This window comes from Cornus florida, unplaced genomic scaffold (genome assembly GCF_030987335.1).
Source record: "Cornus florida cultivar Cherokee Brave unplaced genomic scaffold, ASM3098733v1 CherokeeBrave_3.0.0_Hap2_Chr01, whole genome shotgun sequence".
NCBI lineage: Eukaryota > Viridiplantae > Streptophyta > Magnoliopsida > Cornales > Cornaceae > Cornus > Cornus florida.
In genome coordinates this window covers 35,364,265-35,386,228 of record NW_026775571.1, presented here as the reverse complement: position 1 = coordinate 35,386,228, position 21,964 = coordinate 35,364,265, and the positions used below count along the sequence as shown (strand labels likewise).

Sequence of the window (21,964 nt, the reverse complement as noted above, 5' to 3'; positions counted from 1 at the left end):
CACAAATAAATAAATGACAGACAAAAATAAATAAATGAAATGGCCAATGGATTTAGCTTTTAACATTTTAAAAACTAAATATTTACAAAGTGCTATAATTATTGCATCCCATTAAACTCCCACTATCTTTAAATAATGGAGAATAATGTTAAAATTCACTTTGGGGCAATAATTCACTCATTAATGAGCGAAACCAGTACAAAATAATCATAAAAACAAGCCTGGAGGTCCACCGTTACGTCTATGCACCTGCAGGAGCCAAGAAACAAGTCCCAATAGCCTCCACGTGCGCCCACGCCCCTATCACGCGCGACCACGCACTCAAATAATCCTACACGCGCTAGGAGGGAGTGGCAGCGCGTGGCACGCGCTACCACGCACTATGTGGCGCTGGACTTGGTTGGCGCGTGGTCCTCACGCGCTAGATGGTTGGGTTTGCTAGGGCGCACCGTGAGCTTGGTCACACATGATCTCCTTTCGCCGCATGATGTCCATCCAATGCTTGTGGATCCGGTTGCACCAAATCATGGTGCACCGCGAAACACTACATCTACCGTCCTCCTTTCCGGCGATGCCCTTGCCGTCGGCGACACTCCGATCGCCGGAAAACCACAGGAAAAATCCAGAATAATTTAAAAAAATTCCAAAAATTATAATTTGGCCCAAAAAATTCAAGAAAAATTTTAGAAAAATTCTAAAAAATTCCAAAAAATTCTTGAAGTCAAATTAAAACCTCTTGGACCTTCTTGAAGCTTCATAGCATCCTTTGATGAATAATACATGCCTTTAAATTAAAAAATATGTACACTTGAAATACAATGGAAAAAATTAAATTACATCATTGAACTTTCAAACAGTAAAATCAAAGCCTTAATTACATTCATCAAAATATAAAATTACATTCAATTAACCTATAAGGTTCATCCATGGCCTAAACATACATCAACATTCATTCACAATTATACATACATCATCATACATCAATAAATATAAATATGCATATATAATTTGGATCCATAAATGATGATTTTGATAAAAATATGATCTCTAGTAATGAATCAAACCATACTCTGATACCACTGTAGGGAAACGTGTAAGTTTTAAATACTTTCTGAGGGATTTTCATACATAGATCTTGATTCATCACATAGAGACAAGTTTTATGTAAAAATAAAATATGATGTATCATTCAATTAATAGATTGAATACTTATATCAAAGGTTTGAGTAAACCTTAAATCTCTGCTCTAAACTGAATGTTTTCACTTATTGTAGATCCCCTTACTAAATGCCTTCTCCTTAGATCTCCATCTTCTTGGTAATGGTCTTGCCTTTAAGAATTACCCATAAGCCTCCATGAATGACCTTGAAAAACTAGACTTGTGGGAGCCTCCATTATATGAGAACACTAACCCAAAAAATCTAGAGAGAGAAAATATATTCTTTCTTTTCTTCCAAAAGTTTACCTTAAAATATTCATGAACCCATGTATATATAGGCAACATAAAAATAAGAAAAGGAAACAATAAATCCTTCTCAATCTCTAATTCACATATCTCAAATCTAATAGGATTCCAATATCAAGTTGGGTTATGAGTGATAATCTTATTGAGCTTATTATTTTCTTGGCTACAATGAATTAGTAATCGGTCCCGTCCATGGACCCAATTAAATTAATTTATTAATTAATTTCTACTCCACTAAAAGAAATTAATTGAACTCCAATTAAATAATAAATAATCTCTAAGTCAATATTGCACTTTGACCCCTCTATGCATAATTAGTTATCGGATAAATAAAGCCATCAATCCAACTGCTTAATTAATATATTTATGTTGGTGCCTTGATTATTTCTGGCTCGAACATAATAAAACATTCATTTGATAAAAATAATAATTTAAATAAATAAATAATAAATCATTTTGTCTAAAAACACACGAAGGCCTTCGAATTTAATTTATGATCAACCATAATTAATACAAAATAAATACAAGTAGCATTGATGCAAATATTGAGAATATAACCCTCTAACTATTAATTACATAACTACCCAAAGTGTCGGTCTAGGGATCCCGAAGTATTCGCTGAACAAATCAAAGTAATTATTAATTAATAAAAAAGTTTATACCTCTCTCATGCTTAAGAGTCAAATGCCATGACAGTGATAGGGAGCAGTTGCATACGAAGGCTCTCGCAATATATCTCAACCTAACGTGAATCCAGTTCAAGTCTTAGTTAATAATGAGTCCATCCATTATTACTGACCATGAACAAGTTATGATTACTATTTATATTCTTGTATTGATCGTCATCACATACATATATGAATATCTCTTGTAATCAAGTGGACACTATCAATTCCATAATGAAACGAAACATAATACATTGAATTCACCAATTATTTAAATCATAAATATTTCAGATATGTCAAGAACATATGTCACTATAATCCAAATAGGAATTTTCTATCCTAGGGCATATAAATCCCAACACATCCATATAAATAGGAGTTGCAAATGAAGAACAAATTTTAGACACTAAACTCTCATTTCGATAGTGAATTGCCAAATCATATATCCGTAACAGAGTTGGTACAGTCTCCATCACCTCCTTAACTAGATTCACATTTTTGTTCCATTTTTTCAAAATAATTTGCCGCCCCTCAAATGTGTGGATTCGAGATAAAACAGTCTGTATATCACACTCATTCTTGAATCTCACCATAAAGAAGTCATCCTTTAGATACACAAGCGTAAAGTCCTTAGACCAATATTTTGAAACAAAAGCTTTGAAATATGGGTAGTTAGGTTTCTTGCCTACGACGTAGCCCACCACCGAGGTCTTCCAAAACGTTACTTTTTCTGCAACATCTTCTTCAGTTATCGAAACTTTAACCCCTCGACATTCTTTGTGGAATTTCAAAATTTTGAAGGATGACGATGCAGTATTGTCAAAAAAACTACTAAAAGTAGGACGAGTTACGTAAAAACCAAAGGAAACCCTAATCTTTGCTTAATCGCCTGAAAGAGAGAAAAAGGGCAAAAAGGGAACCCTCGCATGAGAACATCATTCGGCCAAAGTCCAACTGGTTGTACTTTGAAACTAAATTTTTATCGAAACTTCTATGGCTATCCTTGCACAATTTTAAAACTTCTTTTTACCTATTGTTAAGACTCTCGTGTGTGTGTGTGCGCGCGCGCCATGTATCTCTAACCCTAATTGAGAGATTGGTTGCTTCAGTTGAAAAATAAGATTTTCATCTTTTACATGAATACATAAGATTTTTAAGAGAATTTTCAGAAAAACCTGATTGTATATTTTTTAGATCACATATTTAAATACCAGTGATTAAGATTCAACTAATCAACACAGAATCTTCAGAGTCTACATTATATTACAGATTGATCAAAACAACATTTTTTTTCATAAACCTTCACAAAATCCAGATTTATTTAAAAAATTCAAGCAAATATATATATATATATAAAGATATGCATAGTGATGGGCCATAGGCCGAGTAAGAAAAACAAAAGGGTCACGCAGGCTCAAGAAACAATGCTACTAACCCAAACAAGGAACAAGCATATAAGCCCATCACCATACAATTGAAACTTGAGACCGTTAGAACAATATATCATCTACTCCGGTGAGAACACGGCCATTTCTGGTGACCAGCTAGAGGCAACTAGCTAATTGTGAGAGTCTAGGGGTCGCGGCGGTGGACGGATGAATGAAGAAGGCAGATCCCAGACATTACGAGCTCGCTGTGCAGCAGATAATTGCTTCTGATTCCTCTGAAGATTATTGAATTCCTTAATGCCCAAAAAAAGGTAAACAGAGGCTGATCGTGCTAATTTTTTTATGGCAATTTTGATACTCTTCGAAGACCAATGGTGAGAAGCCCAGAAAATGAAGTCATTCCAAGCTGATTAGGTGTAGAATCCGCATGTGTTCTGTATGTGTGACCAGATAGGTGAAGTGAATGAGCATGAGAAAAAGAGGCGATTCCTCTGATGAGAGGCAAAGTGGCAATGATTAGGTATGTGCTTGTATGCCATGGATTTGCGGTCAAGGGTGGGCAATTTATTGAGGATAACTAACCAAAGGATGACTCTGTGCCTTGGTGAGCGGGTCTAGTGATTGATGCTTTGGTGTCAAAAATTCATATTTGTAGGAAGAAGAGGTTTTGATCACAATTCGAAGAGATCAAGGCGTTTGTGGAGGCTAGTTGATCTTCCAGCTATTCTTCTTCCATGATCAAGGAAATAAGCCTAAAGTCAAGTGCTCTTGAACAGAGGAGTTGCAAAGGCAAAGTTGTTAATCGATTGGTTCTTAGTAGAGTGAAATGGTGTGAGCCTAAGTTAGAGTCCATCGTACTTTACTTCAAGTGGATCATTTTGCTCGAGACAGCAGAGTCTCCTAAGTTTTTCCCAAATAGATAGTATGCCCAAAATGTTCTTCCAAATTTTTGAATGACCATTCAAATATGAATTTTGACACTTTAACCAATGCAAATTTTTTGTGTCTACAACCAGAAACATGTATTCCCCTTCCAAATGATAAAATTAGTATTATTTTGGTTCTCATTCGGGTCTATGAAAACAGCAACACTGCATCCTAACAATATATACATATACATGCACATACTATGAACCCTAGCTAAAGAGCTATGTATCTTGTTGCTGATCGACATTTTGCTTTGAAATTGAACTTTGAAGGAGACAAGGAATTAATCATTGGAAGCTGAACTCTGTTACTAGCAAAAACTCAAAGAGGGAAGGAACTTGATCATTGTAAGCCAAACTTTGTTACTAGCAAAAACTCATAGAGCTGATTATATTTATTACTTCAAATTACAAAAAACAGCCAAGTATACATTATTCAGTAGTACTGTCATTAGAACTATTACAGTAGGCTAGGCAAGCTCTCTCTCTCTCTCTCTATATATATATATATATATATTTATGATAGTTACGAGGTCACCTAATGTCACTGTGTGTAAGTACTAAAACACAGGTTATTAATTAGCTGGGTAACATTAGAGATGTATAACTCTTGCCCGCTTAAGCCACGGGACTAGGCTCCCCTCGACGTGAAGACTAGTGATCTCATTAGCTCCTCCAGCCAATTCACCACCAATGAACACTACCGGCACCATATTGTAACCACACCTCGACAGAGCCTGCTCGATTTCTCGGCCCCTTGGTATTTGATCGAGCTCGTGAATGGCCGGGTCAGCGCCGAAGTTCCTAAAGAGACTTATGATAGTGTGGGACATGGGGCAAGAGCTCTTAGTGAAGATCACGAGTGGCCTTTCAGACACCATTCTCTTTACTCTCTCCATTAATTGCAGTGAATTGAAGAAAAATTAAGCTATATAGGAAGTATCAACTTCAAGTACTGCCAAACAATGACACAGATCGAGCAATGTGAGTTGTGATGATTGAGAGAAGACTGTGGTTTTGCTATAATGAATATTGAGCCCCATGGGGTAATTTATAGGATGGAAATGGTAGTGGATTGTACAATTTGTTTGCTAGAAAAAAGTGGCATAATTGATGGAAAAGAGAATATTTTTTCAATTACATTTCTGAGAGAGATGGATCGATACCTACTGATACGCAATAAAAGTTGCAAGATAACGAATCTGTCACACGGAGAGGGACTGTCTTTTGGTACGGTTTCGTATTGCATGGTGACAATCATCCACTGCTGTTTCTTTTATCTATGTTCTGTAATTCTAAAGATGGTATATATATATTTATATATACATATATATTTTTTCAAGGTAAGAAGTGTTATATGTTAGATTAAAATGTAGAATTGTAGATACAGGGAGTTTAAGTCTGGAATTTCGAAGTATCATCAGAGGCACTAATCCACCGAGTTATCCAGATAACTGCAAAGATGGTATATGACTTTATAGAAAATGAACAATGCAAGGATATATACATGCATGGTATAGCTGTGCTTCTGTTAATGTTTTAGTTACCAATCCCATCGATCAGTAAGGTTGCTTTTGTTAATTATCTCAAGTGGTCCAATTTTTTCCCACTAGGAATATTTTCTTCTTTATCTAACTAGTTCTGTTATGGACGAATCTGCTGAGTTGGGGAAACAATCTGAATTTATCCAAATGGGAACCTTTCTTTTCTTTTTGCACTTGGTTGATGAGAATATGAGAAACAATTAATTGAATAGGAAAGAAAAAAAAAAATTGTGTGATTGAAAGTGTGATCCAAACACTTAATTACCAAAAAAATAAAGGGTTGACGACACATGAAAGAAGATTTATAAATGCCCATTATTTTCAAAATATTACATTCACCACTCCTTTTGAATGCCTAAATAATAGGGTCATCTAGGGATGGTAGTTTCCTTGACCCGGCGGGTTTTTGCCCCATTCCGCTCTTAATGAGATGGATTTGGTAGCTCAATAAATGAGATTGGAGTGAATATGATAAAATAATTGGAAACTTGAAATGGGTTTGGGGCGAGGGCGGATTTAGAGATGCCTCCGCCCCTGCTTATATATACCAATAGTAAAATTATATATATATATATATATATTATAAATATATATTTAAGTGTTAGTTAATATATTACAAGTAATATTTACTACTTATTAGAACTCTAAAATTGGGCACGTGACTCAATCTTCAACCAATCAATCAAGGATTCAATCACCGAGGCCCAAGAAATCAACTTCACTCTTAAAGATCACAAATTACAAAACCCTAGGAAATACCAAATGCGAGAGAAGATTGAAGAGACTACTATTGTTTTTGGTGTGCATGGATGGAATGGAATAAGAATGGGAATAGAATGAGAATGACCATTCTAATTCTATTATTTTGTTGTAAATATGAAATATGTAGGAATAAAATGATAATAACCATTCTAGTGTTTGGTTGGACCAATTTAAAATTTAAATGGAATAAATTACAAATTGAATTCTCCAAAATATCCCTCTTCGTAACAAATAAATTAAATTAACAAAATGACATTCTTCTATAATTTTTTAAAAATAAATGGTGGCAGTGGCGGTGGTGGATGGTGATGACGATATGATAGTGGTGAAGGAGGAAAGTGGCAGCGGTATAGGTGGTGGTGTTGGAAGGCGGCAATGGGGGCAATGGTGGAAGGTGGTAGCGGCGGTGGTGGTGGAAGGAGATAGTGGTGTAGGAGATGTGGTGGAAGGTAGTGGAGGAGGTAGTGGTGGTGGAAGGTAGTGGCGGTGGTGGAAGGTGATGGCGGTGGTGGTGGTGAAAGGCGTGGCGGTGGTGGTAGTGAAAGGCATGGCGGTGGAAGGCAATGGTGATGGAAGGCGGTGACGGTGGTGAAAGGCGGTGGATAGTGGTGGTGGTGGAAGATAGCGGTGGTGAAAGGTGGTGGCGGCGGTGGTGGCTGTGGTGAAAGTTGGTCCCTAACCTATTATTCGCAAGATAACGAAACAAAAGATACAAAAACAAAATAAATAACTAACCAAACCTACAAGCCTCTGCTAAAATCAGCAGATCCTTTTATTCCAACACTTGACAGTAAAAGACTAAAACAGAAACCACCTCAGCCTCCAAACCATATCTTCTTCAGCAAAGGACTTAAATTTCACTCTATTATAAAAAGTTGTCACCAATTTCTTATTGTGAACCATAAGATGGTGAAATGCAGCTTGCTGTATTTCACCTAAGTATTCTATCTCGACAAGAATGACCTCACTATAATCGGCAAGAGTCGAGATATTGTAGAATAACCTTTCCTGATTTTACATTCAGCTCCATCGGCAGGACTATATCATGCCCAAAAGTCCATTGATTGGCAAGCATAACCTCACTATAATCGGCAGGAGTCGAAAAATGTTATAGAATAACCTTTGCTTATTTTACATTCAGCTCCATCGACAAGACTACATCATGCCTAAAAGTCCATTGATCGACAAGCATGACCTCACTATAATCTGCAGTAGTTGAGATATATTGTAGAATAACCTTTGCTGATTTTACATTCAGCTCCATCGGCGGGACTGTATTATGCGTAAAAGTCCATTGATCGGTAAGTATGACCTCACTATAATTAGCAGGCTGAAGTGGAGCATATGAATTAACTAAATTTTGTTGGGGGTTTGCGATCACATGCCCCTGGCAGCTGCTCGTAGTGCAGGTTGGATATTTCTCAATTGATTTTGATTACCCCTAGCTCTTGAGGTTCTCTCTGAGGCAAAATTAGCAATGCTTTCAAGCATTACTGATTCTGATTTTACTGGTGAATCACCGATGGTTGCTATATTAGAATAGTCTGCATCAATGGTATTTTCAGTATTATCGGCGATTGTCACCGAGTAAACTAATAGTTACACTCGGATGACTAGGCCCTACTTGAGAAATGTTTATCAACGGTAAAGAAATATGTTAAAAAATTGATTTATGAGCTGTCGAGTTTTCACCTTTAACAAGTGCTCAAATATTGCACATTTTAGAACCTAAGTTAGGGTATTTTAGTCCAATCATCTATCTTACTTTCCCGTTTTAGCTATAATTTTTGTTTTTGACTATTTCAGGTCAATAAGGTTCAAACAGGCAAAAAACAACCTATTGAGCCCTTTTTGGAGTCAAGAAGAAAATCCAGAAAAAGACAGAAAATTTACCCAGGAACAGTCTCGATCGATTAAAGATTCATCCACAATTGTTCGAAGGCTTTGCGATCCATCAAAGCCACGTGAGCAAAGGGATAAGATTGCCACCTCATTGTTCGACCAAATTGGCGATCGATCGAAGCTTTTGGCAATCAATTGCAATGCCACATGTAGCTAAGCGGATAAGGTTACCAGTTGTCAAGATAAGCATGTCACGTCATTCACGATCGATTGAAGCCATTGACGATCCATCGAAGACTCCGGCAATCAATCAAAATCCTACTAGTAGTGAGCTGTTTAATTCCCGAACGCGCTCGAATTCCACCTAACTTTTGGCTGCGGGATTAGACCAATGAAAAGGCTATTTTCTGACTTGTTGCCTACACAAAGGGGCTTGTATTTAAATCAAATTGAACCATTTTTGTTAGGGTTCCAAGTTTTGTTCTAATTTTTGTTACATTTCATATAGCTAGACATAGTTTCTCCCTCTAGAGATTAGGGTTCTTAAAGAAGAAAAGAGGCAAGAAAAGAGGAAGAAGGTGAAATCAACCATGAAGATAGCCCTTGAGGGTTGCAAGACACCATCTATGAGTGGCTAAATCCTCTTCTTATGGCTTGGAAAAACCCTAGGCTAGTCCTCTAAACCATGGATCTTTGACATTTTTGGGGATTCTATGTTGTAATAAATGTTTTAACTATTTGAATATATAAATCTTGATTTTATCTATGATTTGTGTGGATTAATTCTTCCAATCAACTCTTTAATTTAATTTACATGTCTATGTGTGATTAAATTGAGGGTCATGTCTCTACATTAGATTCTCTAAATTTAATGCATGTCTATGTGTAATTGAATAGTGAATCTAGTAATGGTTATGCATGATTGTTTTTAATGGATACTCTTGTGAATTAATTTGATGGACTATGCTCATACCTTATGGATTGTTGTAATACCCCTAATTTCAAAAGGATAGTCATAGTATTTAATTTGTTGTTTAAATTACATTTTTTATTTATTATTTGATTATTTGATTTATTTAATTGATTGTTGCTTGAAATTTGACTTATTTGCATAAATTGTTATTAATTTCATTATTTGACTATTTGTTTGAAATTATTTGATTATTTGTTTTATTTGAATTATTTGTTTAAGTTAATTGTTAATTATTAAATTGTTTTATTTTATCCAATCTCATTATTTGTTCTGCCGTAACGTGACTTTAGGGTTAGTTGCATACATATAGTACACAGTTCATAGCCGATATAGTTTATAACCTAGTTTTCTATGGGCTGAGTGGATTATGTTTAGGGTTTAATTGAACCTAAGGTTAGTGGCTTATAAATATTCAAGTAGTATTCTGACTAGGGTTTTAGAAAAAAAACTATTACGATATAATAAGGGCTGAGGGAATTGGAGACGGCTGAGAAGGAAAACAGTGAGCCAACAGAGAGAGTTTCGCCGGAAAACTTAGACGAACGTCGGTGTAAGGCAAGTTCTATCCTTATTCTCTCCCGTAGGTTTCGTGTTCTTTGCATCCCTGAATAATTCTAGGGTTGATTTAATCAATAAAACGTTATCTGTTTATGCTAGAACTTGAATTAAAACTGTATGGCTGCATGCTTGCTTAAACTGCTAAAATGTGTTGTTTGCTTGCATAGTTCTCTGTTTAAAGCCCATGTATGTAGTGTAGTTAAGAGTTAAACATGGACTGGAATACTCTGGGATTAGATTACAGCATCTAGGAACCATCGCAGTAGGACAGAGAAGTTGCAGAAGGTGTCTAAGGAAGAGGGAAAACAAAGAGACGCGACAGAGAGGGAGAGTGCCGGCTCTCCCTTGGAGAGAGCCGGCTCCCTTGGAATTAGAGGCGGCTCCAAAGTGGGGGAACCACCTCCAAGGTCTAAAGGAGGCGGCTCCAATTTTTGGAGATGTCTCCTTGCTCAGTTTTTGTGTTTTTCTTTCTTTCCAGTCAGTTTTGCATGCAATGGTTAATTTTGGAGTTTTCAATTGAGTGCAGAATTGGATATGGAAGGTCTAAGTAATGTATAAAGATAAATTAAAGCTTCAGATGTGGTGTTAACTAAGTCGACTTGCTTAAAAAAGCTTGGACAGTAGGGATTTAAACAAGTAATTCAATGGCGTTAAATTTTGTGAGTACACTGTGTTTAATTCCAAAATCTTTTGAGACGAATGATATAATTGGAACATGTATAATTTTATATAATGAGTATGTATCCAAATTACACTTGTTTAGAATATGGTAGTGTTAAAGAATAATAATGCTTAAATTAACACCAATGGGATTTTGTAAAACAACCTAAACTAAGTAGGTGTATGTACATACTGTGGTTCTGGCTTGATGCTTGCATTAATACAATTAGTATCAACTGTTGGAGGAATGGACTTTGTTGATGGTTATCTTAAATGTCTGTATTATCAACTGCTAAGTATTAAATGATAATTTAAAATAATCTTATCATTATATCTGATTGAATGAAACAACCCAAACTGAGTAAGTTTGTGTATATACAGTGACTATGATTCTTGATGCTTACATTATGTCTGTTAGTCTCAGTGTTAGATATAAAACTGAATCTGTTTATGTATATAGCTGATTCTGTTTATTTGTGCTTACATTATGCTTGTTAGTATCAGTAATGGAAATATGGATTTAGCGGATGTTTACTTTAATTGTTGATATTATCAATTGTTGGATGATTGGATAGTATACACCGGTATGGGACGGTGGTATGCTAGGGATGGTTTGGTTTTGAAAATACCAAAACCTACCTACTCTGGATTATGAATTGGATTAACTAAAAGTTAAGTCCTATTAATTGTAGTGTCATGGCAACGACTAGTTGAGCGGCACTACTAGGATTCAGGATGGACTTTAAATATATTATTATGGTACCTCGGTATGAGCTTGAGTCTCAGGATCAACAGTTAGGGAGTGTATATGCATTGGGATGCATAGCTGGATACGATGGTTAGAGGTGTACCCTGTTTAGGTTTGGGTACACATGCCCACTTCGTGTGCGTTTTAGCATGTTACCTCTATTCAGGTTGAGACCGGCCTGTAGTCCAGTAAGAGTCCTTTAGTGTGACCATATATATATTTACGGACTATTAGCTATTGTTGAATTGTTTATGATATACATGCGTATCGGGCCTCTGTTTAGATTGTAGTAGTATAGAACTTGCGCGTGGGCCTGACTCACTTCTATTTTTCAGGCTTACACGTGTTCGTGCTGAGCAGAGATCTCTATTCACTCTTCCAACGATGTAGGATACTCTCTATAGTTTATTTCTGGATGTTTATTATAGTTGTTTTATTTCAGTCTGGATGTTTAATAGGGGTCCACTAGAGATGGATTCTCGAGTTGTAAACTGATAGAGTTTTGGAATTTGGGTTTGGTGGATTTCAATAATTATATTATTTTGCGGATTCTATTTTTAGTTCCTTTCAGCTTTAATTTCATTTCTTAAAATATTTTATATTCTGTGTTCATTATAAAATATTAATTGTCAGATATTCCCTCGGGTTTGGGCCTGGGCCTGATCAACCCGTGTCTCAGTATCATAGTTGGTATCAGAGCACTCCAGGTTCAAGTGTCTCTAGTATGTTTCGTATTAAGTCTTCCGCGTAGCGTTTTCTCTTGATTAGAGCTTAAGTTAGGATTCATTGTATTCCTTACGGTTCATATAGAAATGGTACTGATGTCTGTCTTTTCATGTTAACAGATGGTTAACGCTAGAAACGGACAGAACATGCAAGGAACTAGGAAGGAAAGGAGAGCGACACGTAGGCAACAATATCTCATACGGTGTCAGCAAATGGAGGAAGAATAGCAAAGGCTTGGGTTTCAAGATGACATTGGTTAGTTTCAAGAGGAACAGGAGAATGTTTAGTAGACTCTGGACCAGGTCAGGGATCTAGAGATTCCTCCTTACCTCAATGACCTTGTTGCTCGGGCTATAGAAGCTAGGGTAACAGCTGCACTTCAGAATCAGCCTCAGGTACAGCCGGCACCGCTACCAGCACCGGTTGTTCAGACTGATAGTTGGGAGAAGGCCAGGAGTTCTTTCATAAAAGGGAGCCCACCTGAGTTCACAGGCTTCACCGATGCGAGAGTAGCTCACCAGTAAAAACAGGACATTGAGTGACATCTTCGCTTGGTTCAGTGCACGGAGGTTCAGAAGCAGATTCTTGCTACATTCAAGCTAGTTGGGGATGCATTACAGTGGTGGGAGTCAGTTACCACCGCAGAAGAGAGGATAGCATTGGCATACGATCAGTTCAGTGCACGCTTTGATGAAAAGTACTTTCCTTATGCAGTCAGGGCAGCTATGAAGACTGAGTTTCTAAATCTGTAGCAGGGGAATATGACAGTGGCGGAGTATGAGTAGCAGTTCACACGCTTGTCTCTCTTTGTACCGGAGGAGGTGGATACAGAAAAGAAGAAGTGCAACAGTTTTGTCAAGGGATTGATGTGGTCTATCAAGAGAGCTATTACATATAGTCCAGCCTATACTACCTATGCTCAGGTGGTAGACGCCGCTCTACAGCAGTATCAGTTGACTGTGGATATCAGACTGGCCAACGGTGAGAAGTGGGGTGACAGAGACTCTGCTAATCAGTCAGCTGAGAAAGGGAATGGGAATGGTCACCGACAGAATGACAAGGACAAGTTCCAGGGACAACAGCCTTGGAAGAAGCACAAGGGTGGATCAGATGCTCCCAGGGATGTGGCACCTGTTCAGCGACAGTAGAATGGGGGACCACAGGCAGGACAGGGTCAGCCACAGGCTAACCTACAGAAGAGGCCATTCGGTACTTTCCAGGGTAGTTATTACACTTGTGGAGAGTATGGTCACACTTCCAGGCAGTGTCCTACAGTTAGACAGGTATAGGGACAGAGACAGGGGTAGGGACAGCATGTGCAGTAGGGGCAGAGAGCGCCAGTGCCTCTACCAGCTCCACAGGTTCCTCAATTCAGGGACAGACTTATCCGGCATTACCGGCACCGCCGTAGCCTCAGGGACAGGTACCGCAGTAGTTACATTATGGCAGGGTGTACAACCCTAAGCCACAGGATATGCAGGCACCTCAGGCTGTTGAGGGTAAGTTTTATATACATGGTTTTCATGGACGTGTTTTATTTGATACAGGGGCTACACATTCATTTGTAGCTAGGACTTTTGTTATTTTATCTGGGATGAGGACGAGGGTATGCACTAGACCTTAGGGTATTTCTACACCATTGGGTGATACAGCTGTTATACATGAGAGTGATGGGCCTGTGGCACTTGATATTGGCAGACTCAGGTTTCTAGCCAATCTATTGGTCCTGGACATACACACTTATGATGTGATACTTGGGATGGATTGGTTGTCTCACTACCATGCCCAAGTTAATTGTTTTGATAGGTCTATTATGTTTACCATACCTGGTCAGGACATGTATGTCGTCGCCACGCCGCGTTCTAGCAGAGTCATTAGCACCTATTTGTTCCATGTGGAGGAGGAAACGGAGGAGGGGACTACTGTATCGTTGGATAACATACCGATTGTACAGGATTTCCCGGATGTATTTTAAGAGATTCCAGGGTTGCCACCTAGTCGCGAGATCGATTTTATAATAGACTTAGCTCTAGGCACTGCGCCTATTCCTAGGGCATCCTATAGGATGGCACAGGTGGAGATGAGAGAGTTGAGGGATCAGATTCAGCAGTTACTCAGCCAGGGTTTTATTCGTAGGAGTACATCACCTTGGGGAGCACCAGTTCTGTTTGTGAAGAAGAAGGATGGTTCGCTTCGCCTGTGTATAGATTATAGGGAGTTGAACAAGGTTACTATTCGTAACAAGTACCCTCTACCCAGGATCGATGATTTGTTTGATCAGTTATGGGGAGCCACAAACTTCTCTAAGATTGATGTGCGCTCTGGTTATCATCAGCTAAGGGTTAGGGAGCAAGATGTTCCTAAGACAGTGTTTCTCACGAGATATGGTTCTTATGAGTTCTGTGTCATGCTGTTTGGGATGACTAATGCACCTGTAGTATTTATGGATTTAATGAACAGAGTCTTTCGGGCTTATTTGGATCAGTTTGTCATTGTCTTTATTGATTATATCTTAATCTATTCTAGGTTTGAGGATGACCATGCTAGACATCTTCGCATAGTCTTGCAGACGCTTCGTGAGCACCAGTTATACGCCAAGTTCGAGAAGTATGAATTTTGGCAGCGAGAAGTGAAGTTCCTGGGTCATGTGGTGTTAGAAAGGGGGATAGCTGTGATACCCCCTAATTTTGGAACACGGATTGATCAAGTCCGCGCACAAAATCAAGGGATATCAAAACAATTTAAGTATTTAACAAGCACAGAATACAAAGATGAATAATAAAGAATAAATAAACCGCTGAAGAAAACTAATAAATAAATATTACTTAATGATTCTCCAACAATTACAATTCGGAAATCCCATAACTCAAGGACCCCTTAAAACATTATCCAATAATCCAATACTATTTAAAAGTAAACAAGATGAATAGACGAATGACAGTCTCCCAGCTGCGGATCCTCAACCTTGAGACTGGAACCTCTAATAACCTGAAAAATAAATCGTGGGTTAAACCCTACGAGCAAGTTCACTCTACCAGGCCTCTGAAAACCAATAAGCAGATCATCTCTGATCAAAACCAAACCTAATAAAGTTTTAACTTTAATAAAGCACGATATACATGTCTATATATAATTATATATACTATACTAATCACATCCATTAATAGGTTTATTAAATTTCCATACCTATTAAATAATTATTAAAATAATATTCATACCTAGACCAATCTACCATTTCATTTTATAAAAACTCATTTGACCTTAATCCCATCCTAGTCAGTTGTCTAATCATTTAAACAACAAATTATAATAAAAGAAATACTCTATTTAATCCCAACCCGATAATGATTTTAATTGTTTAAATCACATATCCAAAATCCAAGTTTTGACAAATCATCCACGTCTTCCCCAATATTATTTTATTAATGGAAAATAATACACTAACCAGTAAGTACTAAACTATTCTCATTTAAGAATATCTAACCCTAATCCAATCCATACATACAACAACCATAGATGATATTTTAATCATCTAACACATAACAACGTAATTATACTTTGGCAAATCAACCATGCCATTGTAAATATTTTTATTTATATATTGGCAATTCAACCATGCCTCCATAAGTATATTTATTTATACATTGTCAATTCAACCATGCCTCCGTGTATGTATATTTATACATTGGCAATTCAACCATGCCTCCACAGGTATATTTATTCATACATTTAATTAGCAATTCATCCATGCTTTCCATATATGTATTCTATTCATACAAATATTTAGGTAATATATTTAATCATTTGACAATTCATCCATGCCCACACTTTAACCATGAATTAACTTTAAAATTAATAATACGCTAAATCATACATAGCCATCACATGCATATTATACGCATATCATTAATTTAACAACCAGCCTATTAAGATATGCCAAATAAGAATGATAATATTAATCATCTTAAATGATTTATATATATATATACCTACACATATGTTATTTAATGTATATATGTGTTTAACACCTTCTTTAATAATCCTTGATTATTTAAAATCAATATACATACATACATACATATATATATATATATATATACACTTCTTTCCATAACAAATTATTAATTTATTATATTTACCCAAATTAGTGCAACTAAATATGTCAGAAATAGTTTCCTTTAAATACTCCATACCGGTTTAAATAGTTTTCCGACACCGTCTCACTAAAACGTAAATATCTCTTATTAGGATAAGAATCTGATAATGAAATTGGTACCATTGGAAAGAGGACGAAAAATCCTTGAATTTGAGCTCAAGAATGACCCAATTTCGATTTAAGATGACTAAGTTATGACCGTTTTAATTTTATGTCACAAACAGACAAAATAATTGGCTAAGCTCAAACACTACTGTGAGCGCGCCCACACTTAATTAGCTCACTTGAGCTCACACAAACGCACCCACACCAGATTAGCTCACTTGAGCTCACATGTATGCACCCACACCAGATAAATCTTCTGTTAACCAAACTTAATCCATGGTCCAGATTCACATGCGCACTCTTTTATGTACACCGTAATGCACCGAATCATTCCACTTATATTTAAACTATTCCAATGGCCTAGATCAGTGATGTAACCTTTTACTATGCATTCTACCACACTAGATCATACCTCGAATCACCCATCTCCTGATTTATGCGCCGATTCACACGGAGTGCATAGAATTAATTTAAAATTTAATAAAAATAATTCTAAAATAAATTCCAGAATATAAAAAAATTACAAAACAAATTCTAAAAATATTCTGAAAAGTACAGAAAAATTCCAGAAAATATAAAAACCAAAATTAATCCCCTTAGGTCACAGTTCCACTTATACATTGATTTTAATATATATATCCAACATCTACATATACAAATAAAATCCAATAATCCAAAATTAATAATATATAATAATTCATACTTTTAAATAATCATATCTAAACACAATTTAATAAAATAAATTAACTTGATGCTTTTAATTAATCCAAATTAATAATTTAATTAGAGCCTTAATACTTAAGATGAAATCCTTATAGGTTCTAAGAGGAAAAATAGAGAAAACTCGCCTGAAGGTTCCGAAACGAAACCGACGCTTCAAGCTTTAATTATCTCTTCCAATTCCGACGTCCTCCTTTTCAGATCCGACCTCCTCCTTGTCAACCCTTCTTCTTCCTCTCTCTCTGTCTGTTTTATTTTTCTAACGTGTAAAACCTTTAACCCTAAAGTTTTATGTGTATTTTTATACACCTTAAATTCCAAATCCTATTCCAACTAGTATTATGAATTAAAATAATAACCTTTAAATAATTTATATCTATAAACATATATTATATATAAATATATATTCCTTCCATAATTAACTCATTAGTTAATTAAATCATATATACTTATAAATATCAATAAATATATATCTATATATATATCTTTCCATAACAATTATTAATTAATTATATTTATATATAATTATATATATATATATATATATAAATATAATTGATACAAAAGTGATCATTTAAATAATTAAATAACCACGGACCTTCATTAATTAACCCAATAAGGTTTCATACAAGCCCAAGACCACATCTTTTGGTCCAACTTTCCTTAAGCCCAATCCAATTAATTTAAATAAATAAGATAATTAATTAAATACAGAAATTAAAATAACTAATTACATGAAGCACATAAACAAACAAGAATTTACAACTAAGTCATATAATACCAATAAAATCAACACACCAATAATTCAATCAATAATCAACCACGCAAACAATCAATCATCATACATAATCACGAAATATAACTTAATTAAAATAAGATAATTAATCTAGCACTCAATAAAATAAAATAAATCATTGAAAAATAAAATAAAATAATTAATCCTAATTAATAAATCTTTTAAAATTATCGGGGTATTACAATAGCGGTTGTGCCAGCCAAGGTTTCACATGTGGTAGAGTGGGGATAGCCTACTTCACCTACCGAGATTCGGAGTTTTCTCGGTTTAGTAGGATATTATCGTCGGTTCATCCAAGGGTTCTCCAAGATAGCAGGACCATTCACTTATCTGACCAAGAAGGGTGTATAGTTCGTGTGGGATGAGCACTGTCAGCGAGCTTTTGATGAGCTGAAAAGGAAGTTGACTTTTGCACCGGTTCTGGCTACTCCACAGAGCGGGATGGAGTACCTTGTATACACGGATGCTTCGTTACAGGGTCTTGGATGTGTTTTGATGTAGGAAGAGTGACCGATTTCTTATGGATCTCAGAAGCTTAAGCCTCATGAGCTTAATTATCCAACACATGATTTGGAGTTGGCAGCTGTGGTCTTCGCCTTACGTATTTGGAGGCATTATCTATTAGGTGAGTCCTTCAAATTATTTAGTGATCACAAGAGTCTGCAGTACTTGTTCACTCAGTGGGAGCTGAATATGAGGTAGCGTAGATGGTTGGAGTTTGTGAAAGACTATCATTTCTCTATACAATACCATCTAGGGAAAGCGAATGTGGTGGCGGATGCACTCAGTCGCCGACCTATTGGTAGTCTTTCTGCCTTATTCACCACTGAGTGGAATGCTTTGAAGAATGTAGATGAGTTGTCGGACGCTTTTATGGCTTGCATAATGGTTACACCTTCCATCATTCGTAAGGTTTTACAAGCACAACTCACCAATCAGCAGTGTATCGACAAAGTTGCAGAGATAGCTTCCAGAGAGGTTCCATTCAACTATGTTGGGGCTGATGGAGGTTTGTGGTATAAGGGTCGGTTAGTGGCACCTTCTGTTGATGATTTGAGGAAGGATGTGATGATCGAGATGTACCACTCTGAGTTCTCTATTCATCCAGGAGGTGACAAGATGTATCAGGATATGAAGCAGCAATTTTGGTGGGCAGGTATGAAGAGGGACATTGCTCTTTTTGTGTCACGATGTAGTACTTATCAGATGGTCAAAATTGAAGGGTGTAATGCGCTTTGGGAAGAAAGGGAAGTTGTCACCGCAGTTTGTCGGTTCATTCATGATTACGGATCGAGTTGGAGCTGTCACTTATCGGTTGGCCCTTCTGGATAATTTGGATCGTGTCCATAATGTGTTCCATATTTCCATGTTGTGGAAATTTCTGCGAGATAAGGATCGGTATCAGCATATTGATGTTGGGGAGATTGAGTTACAGCCGGATGAAACTTATCTGGAGCCACCGTGTCATATTGTCAACCGTCGGGATCAAATCCTTCGTAACAAGGTTATCCCTTTAGTTCGTGTGCAATGGAGTCATCACAATGAGGCTGAGTCCACTTGGGAACGGGAGGATATCATTCGCTCGCAGTTTCCTGGATTAATGGAAGAAGGTAAGAGCGAATTCCGAGGACAGAATTCCTTTTGTTAGGGGGGAAGAATGTAATACCCCTAATTTCAAAAGGATAGTCCTGGTATTTAATTAGTTGTTTAAATTACATTTTTTATTTATTATTTAATTATTTGATTTATTTAATTGATTGTTGCTTGAAATTTGACTTATTTGCATAAATTGTTTTTAATTTCATTATTTGACTATTTGTTTTATTTGAATTAATTGTTTAAGTTAATTGTTAATTATTAAATTGTTTTATTTTATTCAATCTCATTATTTGTTTTACCGTAACGTGACTGTAGGGTTAGTTGCATACATATAGTACACAGTTCATAGCCGACATAGTTTATAACGTAGTTTTCTATGGGCCGAGTAGATTATGTTTAGGGTTTAATTGAACCTAGGGTTAGTGGCTTATAAATATTCAAGTAGTATTCTGACTAGGGTTTTAGGAAAAAAACTATTACGATATAGTAAGGGCTGAGGGAATTGGAGACGGCTGGGAAGGAAAACAGTGAGCCAACAGAGAGAGTTTCGCCTATAAACTTAGACGAACGTCGGTGTAAGGCAAGTTCTATCCTTACTCTCTCCCATAGGTTTCATGTTCTTTGCATCCCTGAATAATTCTAAGGTTGATTTAATCAATAAAACATTATCTGTTTATGCTAGAACTTGAATTAAAACTGTATGGTTGCATGCTTGCTTAAACTGTTAAAAGGTGTTGTTTGTTTGCATAGTTCTCTGTTTAAAACCCATGTATGTAATGTAGTTAAGAGTTAAACATGGACTGGAATACTTTGGGATTAGATTACAGCATCTGGGAACCATCGCAGTAGGACAGAGAAGTTGCAGAAGGTGTCTAAGGAAGAGGGAAAACAAAGAGACGCGACAGAGAGGGAGAGAGCCGACTCTCCCTTGGAATTAGAGACAGCTCCCAAGTGGGGGAGCCGGCTCCAAGGTCTAAAGTAGGCGGCTCCAATTTTTGGAGACGTCTCCTTGCTCAGTTTTTGTGTTTTTCTTCGTTTCCAGTCAGTTTTGCATGCAATGGTTGATTTTGGAGTTTTCAATTGAGTGCAGAATTGGATATGGAAGGTCTAAGTAATGTATAAAGATAAATTAAAGCTTCAGATGTGGTGTTAACTAAGTCTACTTGCTTAGAAAAGCTTGGACAGTAGGGATTTAAACAGGTAATTCCATTGTGTTAAATTCTGTAAGTACACTGTGTTTAATTCTGAAATCTTTTGAGACGAATGATATAATTAGAACATGTATAATTTTATATCATGAGTATGTATCTGAATTGCACTTGTTTAGAATATGGTAGTGTTGAAGAATAATAATTCTTAAATTAACACCAATGGGATTTTGTAAAACAACCTAAACTAAGTAGGTGTATGTACATACTGTGGTTCTGTCTTGATGCTTGCATTAATACTATTAGTATCAACTGTTGGAGGAATGGAATTTGTTGATGGTTATCTTAAATGTCTGTATTATCAACTGCTGAGTATCAAACGATAATTTAAAATAATCTTATCATTATATCTGATTGCATGAAACAACCCAAACTGAGTAATTTTGTGTATATACAGTGACTATGATTCTTGATGCTTACATTATGTCTGTTAGTCTCAGTGTTGGATATAAAACTGAATCTGTTTATGTATATAGCTAATTCTATTTATTGGTGCTTACACTATGCTTGTTAGTATCAGTAATGGAAATATGGATTTAGCGGATGTTTACTTTAATTGTTGATATTATCAACTGTTGGATGATTGGATAGTATACACCGGTATGGGACGGTGGTATGCTAGGGACGGTTTGGTTTCAAAATACCAAAACCTACCTACTCTGGATTATGAATTGGATTAACTAAAAGTTAAGTCCTATTAATTGTAGTGTCATGGCAATGACTAGTTGAGCGGCACTACTAGGATTCAGGATGGACTTTAAATATATTGTTATGGTACCTCGATATGAGCTTGAGTCTCAAGATTGTCAGTTAGGGAGTGTATATGCATTGGGTTGCATAGCTGGATACGATGGTTAGAGGTGTACCCTATTTAGGTTTAGGTACACATGCCCACTTCGTGTGCGTTTTAGCATGTTGCCTCTATTCTGGTTGAAACCGGCTTGTAGTCCAGTGAAAGTCCTTTAGTGTGAATATATATTTACGAATTGTTTGCTATTGTTGAATTGTTTAGGATGTACATGCGTATCGGACCTTTGTTTGGATTGTAGTAGTACAGAACTTGCGCGTGGGCCTGACCCACTTCTATTTTTCAGGTACACGACAGTTTCAGGCTTAGACGTGT

The 21,964-nt window shown here is 36.5% G+C and overlaps 1 protein-coding gene across 1 annotated transcript; it reads right to left on the bottom strand.

The window, feature by feature from the left end:
- Positions 1 to 4,803: 4,803 nt before the first annotated feature.
- Positions 4,804 to 5,480, bottom strand: LOC132293794 (monothiol glutaredoxin-S2-like). Its single transcript, XM_059791459.1, has one exon. It carries the CDS (start codon positions 5,341 to 5,343, stop codon positions 5,038 to 5,040), a length of 306 nt encoding a protein of 101 aa, XP_059647442.1. The 5' UTR covers positions 5,344 to 5,480; the 3' UTR covers positions 4,804 to 5,037.
- Positions 5,481 to 21,964: the final 16,484 nt, after the last annotated feature.

Coding starts and splice junctions, on each gene's coding strand:
- LOC132293794 (XM_059791459.1), bottom strand. CDS start 5,343: ATGGAGAGAGTAAAGAGAATGGTGTCTGAAAGGCCACTCGTGATCTTC.